Source organism: Bubalus kerabau, chromosome 2 (genome assembly GCF_029407905.1).
Source record: "Bubalus kerabau isolate K-KA32 ecotype Philippines breed swamp buffalo chromosome 2, PCC_UOA_SB_1v2, whole genome shotgun sequence".
In the NCBI taxonomy this organism is placed as follows: Eukaryota; Metazoa; Chordata; class Mammalia; order Artiodactyla; family Bovidae; genus Bubalus; species Bubalus kerabau.
In genome coordinates, this window is record NC_073625.1 from 130,059,440 (window position 1) to 130,069,271 (window position 9,832).

The following is a 9,832-nucleotide window of genomic DNA, read 5'->3' on the forward strand; positions in this document are numbered from 1 at the left end:
GTTTTGTATTGTCTTAGAGTAAGTAATGCTAGCTGCGGCAACAAATTCTAAATCTCAGTGAATTACCACAGTAGTGCGTGGGGGTGAGGAAGAGCACCTGCTCCACTCGGTTCTTCAGGGACCTAGGCTCCTTCCATCTCATGATGCAGCTGTTTCCACAAGTGACCTGAAATTAAAGCTTGATGCATTTTGGGAAGAGAAAGGAACTGAACAAGTTGAGAAGGCACACCTGCTCACAACAGCCTCAGCCTGGACACGAGGCATCAGTTCTGCTCACATTCTATTGGCAAGAACCAGCCACATGCCCTCCCTGCACCTCCATGATGTGGGGCTGGGAAATGTAGTTTAGCTATGTGCTCAGGAGGAAAAGACAGGTCTGGTAGTCATGGTCAGTCTTTGCCACATATACAATACATGTTATTTTATTCTACAACTTTTCTTTTCTCTGTCTTCAATTTGTTGTTGTCTTTTAAAAAATGATACAAGCAATACACAAAAGCATGCTTGTTATACTAAATCAACAGAAACTTGTACTCAATTAATGATCTATTCTAGACATCATTACATGATCTACTGTATGTGTTGAGTGTATAATACACATAAAGTACAGCACAATCGCAAGCACAGGGTGAGAGCTCAATAGTATTACTCATCATTATCATCACTGTGAGGATTGTTAATGTTGCTCTTTTACCAGTTTCAGGGCTGTCTGTTGAATGAATGAACCATAATTTTTTTCAATGTCTATTTCCCCCCTGAAAAAAAGGCCACAACAGACATTTTCATATATATATTTATGAACTTGTGCTGCTATATGGAAAGATTCCTGGAAGTGGTCATAAGATGTGTAAATTTAGAATTTTTGTAGATATTTTTAAATTGTCTTCCAGAAAGTTTGTACCAATTTACAGTTCAACCAATGAGTGACAGTGCCAATTTTCTACATCCTTGTTAACATTTTTTATTATCAATTACATTTTAATGGACTTGAATGTTTAAATTTACACTCTAAGTTAGTGAGATTGAATATATTTTCATCTATTTATTAATTAAATGTATATTTTTAAAAAATGAGCTGGTCCTATCCTTTGTTCTTCTATTGGTTGGTTGTCTCTTTCTTATTAATTTTTGGAGTTCTTATTGTGTTAATCACTCAGCCGTGTCTGACTCTTTGCAACTCCATGGTCTGTGGCCCACAAGGCTCCTCTGTCTATGGGATTTCAAGAATACTGGAGTGGTTTGCCATTCCCTTCTCCAGGGGATCTTCCCAACCCAGGGATCAATCAAACCTGGGTCTCCTGCATTGCAGGCAGATTCTTTGTCGTCTGAGCCACCAGGGAAGCTATTTGTATTGTAAATACTTTCTCTCAGATAGTGATTGTCTTTTAACTTTTTATATTTTAAATAGTAACTTTCTTTTCTATATGATTCTAGGTTTCTTGTCATGCTTAGAAAGCCCCTCACCACCCCCAAGAAGATAACATCTTCTATCATATATTCTCCAGTTATTTCTATAGCATTTACACTTCAATTTTAAGTGTAATGTGAAATAGGGATCTAACTTAATTTTTCTCTAAACAAATAGCCATTTTTCATAATCTCTATATCTTTTAGTCTGTTTCTGTACCTTGCTTTTAATTGATCAGTTTGTCTCATCTTACGCTGGTAGCACATTATTTGTATTATCATAGCTTTTTGGTATTTTGATATTTATTTATTTTGATATTTGCCAGGGAAAGCTCTCTCACTCCTTCTTTTTCAAATGTTTCTTAGAAATGTTCCCAAATCTACTCTTCCAAATGAAGTTTAGAATGGTCACTTCACGTGCTGAAATCCATGAAAAGCCCTGAAGACACCCAACATAGAGGTTAACTTGGGGAGGACTGACATCTTTGCAATAACTTGTCTTCTCATCTGTGTAACACGATATGCCTGCCCAGTTAATCAGATCTTCTTTTACATCCTGAAGTAAAAATTGTAGGTTTTCTCCTCCTTTTAATAATGTTTGCATACATTTCTTTGAAAGTGTATAGTATTTTATAATTTTGGATACTACCTGAATGGGATCACTATCACAGTGTTTTGAATAGAGAACTCTAAAAGGTGCACAATCCCACTCCCCAAGAATGGTTAAAATATATGAACAAAAAACTCACAGAAGAGGAAGAAGCTCAATCTCCCTAGTAGCAGGGAAAAACCAAACTATTACATCATTTTTCTCTATCAGGATGTAAAGCAAACAAACCAACCAAAAAAACCCTCCTGATATCTGCTGTGGGTGGGGTATGAGGAAAGGTCAACCAGGACAGCTTTAAAGGCTCTTTGGCAGCACCTATGAAAATTAAGGTGGGCACGCCCCTGACCTAGGAATCCCACCTCGGGGCTCCACCCTTGAGAAACACTCATGACACAGAGCGCCACCAGTGATACTCAATTCCACACTAGTGCACAGTTGAAAGTCTGAAAACTACATCTTTTAAGTATTATTAGCAGTACTCTGTGCTGATGGGGAAAAGGAAATACAAAGTCATTAAAATATTTTATTAAAGTCACCAAAAAAGTCAGTTCTCCTTTGTCTTGGTCTCTCTCCCTAACTGAAATCTGTATTTTCTGTTTATTGAGTTGTTTTGAAATTTTTTTTTACCAGCTCATCACTCTATTGTGAGCATCTCATTCAGTTCCAACAGAGATAATTTCAAAGTAGGACAAACCTCACTTATGTTTTTATATAGATCAGAGATATGAACCAAAGAATTTTCTAAGATTTTGTGGTGATTTCTCCAGGCTTGCATTTGTTTAAATATTAATAAATAAGCAAACATAGAACTTCAGCTGCTTTCTATTTTGATGCTGGTCAAGGCCGTACCGGGCTTTCCAGGTGGCTCAGTGGTAAAGAATCCATTTGCGATGCTGGAGATGCAAGAGACATGGGTTAGCTCCTTGGGTTGGGAAGTCCCCTGGAGTAGGAAATGGTAACCCACTCTAGGACGCTTGCCTGGAGAATCCCATGGACAGAGGAGCCTGGTGGGCTGCAGTCCATGGGGTCGCAAAGAGTCAGATATGACTGAGTGACTGAGCACATAAGGCCCTACTATTCCCACCCACAATCGTCCAACCTCACCTGTCCTGCCTGACCTCTTGCTCTTCGGCCATACAGACACTGAGTGCAGGCTCCTGCTGGCGCCCACTCGCCTAGGCAGACCTGGGTACCACTTCCCTGAACCTTCTCTAGACTTAGCTCATGTAGCCTCTTCTCCGAACTCTCGCAGCACAGAGGTGACACATGACAGCCTTACACTGTGTCTCCCTGTTTCCCTGTGTTGGCTCTGTCTCCCCAACCACACCACACACATCTTCATGAATTTTTTTGCCTGGCGGGGTGGAGTGGGGGTTGGTGTTGGTTTGGGGAGGCAACACTTACAGGCTTGTGGGAAATTGTGGGAGAAGCTGTACTTGTTATACATCCGGTGGTTTCTTAAATGCTGTATATGTCTTTCAGGTGGTAAAGAAACACAGCACGATGTTTGGAAATATAATTCTTCAATAAACAAATGGATTCAAATTGAGTATTTGAACATAGGCCGCTGGAGACACAAGATGGTGGTGCTGGGGGGCAAGGTCTATGTGCTCGGAGGTTTCGACGGCTTGCAGAGAATCAACAACGTGGAGACCTACGACCCGTTCCACAACTGCTGGTCAGAGGTATAGATCATTTCTATGAGTGACTCTGTATGGTTGCTTCAAAACTTAAAAAAAAAATAAGCTATCTGCCAACATAGGTATATGGCTTTCTGATCTTTCTCCTCCCACTGAGAATATTTTTGGTGGTACCATCGATTCAGCATTTCTGGTCAGGTCACAGAAATGACTTTCTTCCCGGTGGGGGAACTCTGTGTGGGTACCTGTCCTATCCTGGCCAGTACCTCAGATGTGGAGTACAGGCTTGATCCTATCTTGGTCTGCATGTCTTGGTCTAGAATCTCTGTCTCCTAGGACACCATCTGCCCTTGACTTCTCCACACGGGGCACACAGGGATCCCTTGACTACACTGTTGAAACCCAGAGTCATTTGGTAGTATTTAAGAGTCAGCCCTTATTCATGTGCCTATAACGATGAACCATGTGTATGTCTTCATATAAGACTTTAGCAATACAATCTCAGGTACATATCATACACAAGAAAAGGCAAAGCTTTGTTCATCAATGGGCATAAAGTTTCAATTATGCAAAATGAACCAGCTCTGGAGATCTGCCTATAGATAACACCTGGAACCCTTATACCAGCAATTCTTCCTAACTATAAGTGCTAAGGACAATGCCTGGGACATAGTAGGCACTCAGTAAATATTTTTTGAATGAAGGAGCACATGAATAAATATGAATATACATTTTTGAGAAAGCAATCTCCTCCAACATTGACTGGTTTCATCTCGTATACACTTATTGCTGTCTACACCCCACCTCCCCTGAGAGCTGGACTCTGGGAGAAATAGACTAGAAACCAGAGCCAGGAGGGAGGGTGGGAAATGTATGCTTTGATCTTCTCTGTATCTCAAGGGAGTCAAGCCCACAGGCCTTGTGATTTTAGGCTAAGGATGCCCGGCCTTGTGTTCCCTGACTCCTGGCCTGTGTCCTGTGAACCACTGCAACAATCTGGGCAGTGTGACTGAGAGCTTCTCCTGGTGCCCCTGTGCCCCTGCAGGCTGCGCCCCTCCTTATCCACGTCAGTTCCTTCGCAGCTACCAGTCATAAGAAGAAGCTTTATGTGATTGGGGGAGGGCCCAACGGGAAACTGGCGACGGACAAGACTCAGTGTTATGATCCTTCAACCAATAAATGGAATTTAAAGTCGGCCATGCCAGTAGAGGCTAAATGCATCAATGCAGTGAGTTTCCGGGACCGTATCTATGTAGTTGGTAAGTGAACAAATGGCATGATGTGGGTGGGGTTCAAAAGGAAAAGAAGATGCGATTGGTCCAGGCCTTGGTGGAATTTATCTTTCAGTCCTGGAGACAGAAATAGCCCACATTTAGTAGACGCAGAGCAGATAGACAATGGGGCCCTGGTAAGGGGAAGCCAGAAGTTGCTATGGGAACAAAGTGTGTTGTAAGCATTAGCAATTGCACAGAAATTGAATATGCACAGTATAAGTGCCCAGTAAATGGCAGCTACCATTATTTCTTACCTTGTATTCATGGGAATTTTATTCTCCCACTTGCTTTGAGGGCTCTGAAAGGTTCCATTTAGCAGGAAGGAGAGCCTGACCAGCCAGACCACAGTGGGCATGTAATTGTTAAGGATGATAAATCTCAACCCTGACTACTCATTATGGAGTTTTTTTTACAAAAACATGGGTACCTGGGGCTTGTCCAGACCAATAATATCAGAATGAGGAGGATACTGGCCACAGTACCAGGTGTTTTTAACGTGCAGGTGGTTTTAAAGTACAGCCAGGGTTGAGAACCACTGATTAAGGAAATACCAAAAATAAATAACTTCAGCAAGTAAGTGCTAACCACAGAAATCTTCCTGAATGCAAAATATGGGAACAGATTAAGGCAAAAATCCCTTTTCTCCTTTGCTTCAGGTTTCCTGTGTTTTTACTGGTCAGACTCATGACTCTGCCTCAAAGGTCTGATCTCGATGGGTTACCAGAGCTGGTGTTCCCTGTCATGCTCAGTTTAGAGATGCCCCCACTTTCAGTCACTGTCATGTATATCAGTACAAGACTTCTGTGTACCAGGCTTTCCGCCAGGTGCTTAATGTGCCTGATCTCTCTGTTTTCTAATAACCACCATGGTCTTGGTGTTCCTGGTTACAGATCCCAAAGTGGCAGAGCCGGGTTTATGAGCCAGGCCTGCCTGATGCACCACCTGGTATTTCCTCCAGGAAGCAGTCTTAGGGTACATGTTAGCAGTCACGGGAAGTCAGGCGTCCTTTAGAACCTGATTAGCACCCGGCTGCAGTTTCAAGGGCTGTGAACTATTTCCAGCATGAGACTTCCCGCTCCTAGTTAACCATTTTGGCTTTCTTGAGAGCCATGAATTTGCTCTTTCTTTTGGCAAGGTGGTAGACTTGACCTAACCAGTAGTAGTTTAGTAGTTAATGGGTAAGAAAACCAGAAAAACAGTGACATGTTCACGATGTTTCCTCTTCAGGAGGGGCCATGAGAGCGCTGTACGCCTACAGCCCCCTGGAGGACAGCTGGTGCCTGGTGACCCAGCTCAGCCACGAGAGGGCCAGCTGCGGCATCGCGCCCTGCAACAACAGGCTCTACATCACTGGGGGGCGGGACGAGAAGAACGAGGTCATCGCCACGGTGCTGTGCTGGGATCCCGAGGCCCAGAAACTGACGGAGGAATGCGTCCTGCCCCGGGGAGTGTCCCACCACGGCAGCGTCACTATCAGGAAATCGTATACCCATATTCGGAGGATCGTGCCTGGAGCCGTGTCGGTCTGACCCCGGGTGCGCGGAGGGCGGAGTCACGCGGGGAGCCCGCCTCCCTCAGCCCTGCCCTTCGATCCTACTTCGGACACCAGCGGAACTGGACTTGGGGCTCACCGCGGCTCTCCCTGGGGGCTCCTCGGAAGTCACAGCTTTGGGACACTTGAGACCAGCCAGGAATGTTTGCGAGACCTACCTCAGGAGGAAAGAAGAGTAATACTTAACATGGAGAAGGAAATGGCAACCCATTCTAGTACTCTTGCCTGGAAAATTCCATGGACCGAGGAGCCTGGTCCATGGGGTTGCAAAGAGTCGGACACGACTGAGCGACTTCACTTAATATGCAAGACAGACCTGTCCCCTGCCAGGTTCTATACCAGGCGCTTTTGTACACCAATGCTTTTTACTGTCCTAATGACCTGATTACTGGATATTGAAACTCCCATTTGACAGGTGAGGAAACCGAGCTTAAGAGAGGCTAAGTAATTGCCCTAGGTCAGTCAGATTCTAAGTAGCTAAACCAGGAGTTTAAACCCAGGTCTTTCCATCTCGAAGTCAGCGTAGGTTCTGTCTGGCCGTCTATCTCAGAGCAGGAAAACACAAAGCAAAACAACTCATCTTTTGGTCTGACAGGTTAGCTGGAGGATTCACTCAGCAAGGCCGGGAAATAAAGGTGTTTTTTTTTGTTTTTTTTTTTTTTCTTTCTTCTTCTTTTCTTTATATTTAAACCACATGGGATCTTTGGTGTGGTAACCTTGGGCCTGTTGTCAAGAGTGTATCATAGGTTGTTCCATCTGACAGTTCTGGGGAGATGGGTCTGGGAAGACCTGTTTGCTCTGGAACATGTGAAAAACTTTTGTCTTCCTCATCAAAAACCTCTATCTTTTATGATCACAGGAGGCCCATCGTAGCCTGGAACTGTCACTGCCGGACAGAATTGTATCTTCAGCACAGCCCAGTGCCCTAGCCTTTTAATGTTCAACAGTTGTATTACAATGTTGAAAAGGTTTTTCCAGAGACTCAGAATACTGTTTTGTATCTTGTTTGTTTGTTTTATGTAAACATCCTTACATTGCTGGCCGCTGAGGAAGGACTGGCTCTTCTTGACAGTATATATTCTAATTTTTAGACAGTGATTTGGGTCCATGTCCCTGTGACTCCACCTGCCTGGCAGCTTCATTTTTAGAATCCTTTTAATCCCTCCTATTTGGTTTTTGGATCAGGTTGGCGCAGGTTTGTTTTTTTTTTTTGTGCAGTTTTGACTTAAAGAACAGAGTCTGTTCTTTACTCTCAGAGATAGAGCTTTCAAATGAGCTCACTGGAAATTCATTCTAATCCCCGAGTTGGGGAAACAGATTAAGATATCCTATTTCAGATGCTGTACTTAAAAAGCAACAATAATGGTAACAACATAGTAACTGCATTACCTAATGTCCTTTATTTTCATCATATGATTTCAAATCTCTTTATAGAGTTTTATTTCATGTCAGATGTGCCATTTTGTGCTTGTACATCTCAGCAGTTTGGGAAGATAGAGGTATTAGAGTTGATAATGAATTTAACTTTCATAGAAAAGTTTGGTTAGAAGAAGCTACAGCTCAAAGCAGATAAAACAGACTTGGAAAATAACAACTGAAAATTCTATTTATGCATAGATCATTGAGGATAAATATAAATGCATGTTGATGTTTGAGAAGCTCTGTGTCTTAGAGTCAGGTGTGACACTTTAGTTCCCTGCTGTGAAAATTGAGGTGGGAAAATACAAACATATTTGTGGAAATTTAGAACACATACCTCATTTACCCATGAATACTGATAACCTTAATGAAGCTCTCAACTGAAACAATTTAAACTACTTCAATTCAGCAAACATTCCTGGAAATTGTTATGTTTGGCAAGCCCTGGGGACTCCAAAAAGCAAGACAAATTTCCACCCTAGAAACATTCAACAAGCAGGTAAATGGGCCACTTGTCAATATTATAATTCTCTTTTCATCAAGCTAGAGAAAAGGAGATGTACATGAAATTATGAGGTTGCATTCAGGTCTTTCTTGCCCATCCACGTGATCTCCTTGGGAAGCAGTGCTCTTAGATCAATGATACAGCCATTGTTTACATGTTTGTCTTTCCTTGGGATTACCTTCAGAAACCACATATGAGCTCTGGGAGGAATCAGTCGTATTTCAAAGACAATTTCAGGAAAGAAATTTCACAGAAGTTCAATGACAGCATCATTGGCAACACAGAGAGCCTCCCCTCAGAAAGAATGTGTTCCTTGTCCTGACTGTCCTTTGATGAGAGCAATTGGAAAATTTTGAGCCCAGATTTTCAACAGGTCAACCTTATGCTGGGAAATTGAGGACTTAGGATCTCTGTGTTATAAACCTGGCTGTCAATAATGGGTTGCAGACAGATACACCTACTAAGAAGATCCAGATTTCCACACTTGAAGCTGTCAGTCTGTAACTTTTAGGCATATAAAAAAAGTTCAAGTCATTTTGGGGGAACTCTATATCATCAGGATTTAAATTTCTAGGCCCTAGCTAGGGATGGAAGCTCTTAAATTCTAATTTCCGTTCTTAGATGAAAAAACAAAAACCTAGTTTACAGAAGTTAACTGTCATAAGCCATACTGCCAGCAGGGGGACAAGGCAGGTTGGTGCCAGGTGAGTCAGAGACACAGGGCCCTAGGACTCAGGCAGAATGTCCTGGCACAGCCTACTGGATCTTGAGTCAGGTCCCATGAGTGGATAGAAAACCCTTGACTGGAAGGAAGAGGAGGAGGTAGGAGGAGATAGGAGGAGGGGGAAGTCAGGTTTGGACACAAGTCTAGAAAATGATGCCAGGGGCCCTGGAGTTGGGGAGCATGACTCCATTCTCAAGAAGGGGGAGAGGAGCATAAGGAACCCACTTCTTAGAAGTGAGGCAAAATTAGAGCAGGACTAGCAGTAAGACCTGTTTGCTGTGGGGCCTCTGGGCTGCTTGGCTAGGTCTCTTGTTTTGCTGGACCAAGAGAGAGAGGCCCAGAGGCTCTGATGAGGTGGAATCTGTCAGGGAGGTTCAAGGGCCCCAGTTGCCAAGGCTGATCTGAAATGGGTAGGGAGCTAAGCTCACCCAAACATCAACAGATAAATATTCTCTTCTTAGCTTTCATCACATTCTACATGCATTGGCCTCAGGAAATACCCACCCACCCACCCACACAGAGCTCTTGAACTCAAAGAAGCTGTGCTCTCAGGGAAGTGCAAATATTTGCTTATAGCTGTGAAAATAGAGCTTTGCTATTTATGAAAGTCCTTGAGGTACTGTTGTTATTTACTTATCCTACTTGATTTTGAAAAAGAGAAATACTCAGTAAAATTTTCAAAGTGGGTAAACACCACTGGA

The 9,832-nt window shown here is 43.0% G+C and overlaps 1 protein-coding gene across 1 annotated transcript in view; it reads left to right on the forward strand.

Annotated features, from left to right (window-relative positions):
- The window catches only part of KLHL6 (kelch like family member 6), a 56,379-nt gene extending 47,075 nt beyond the window's left edge, over positions 1 to 9,304 (forward strand). Inside the window, exons 5-7 of the mRNA XM_055568941.1 lie at positions 3,500 to 3,702; positions 4,703 to 4,916; positions 6,159 to 9,304. Coding sequence (XP_055424916.1) covers positions 3,500 to 3,702; positions 4,703 to 4,916; positions 6,159 to 6,460 — 719 coding nt within the window. The 3' untranslated portion in view covers positions 6,461 to 9,304. The remainder of the gene's footprint in view (positions 1 to 3,499; positions 3,703 to 4,702; positions 4,917 to 6,158) is intronic.
- Positions 9,305 to 9,832: the final 528 nt, after the last annotated feature.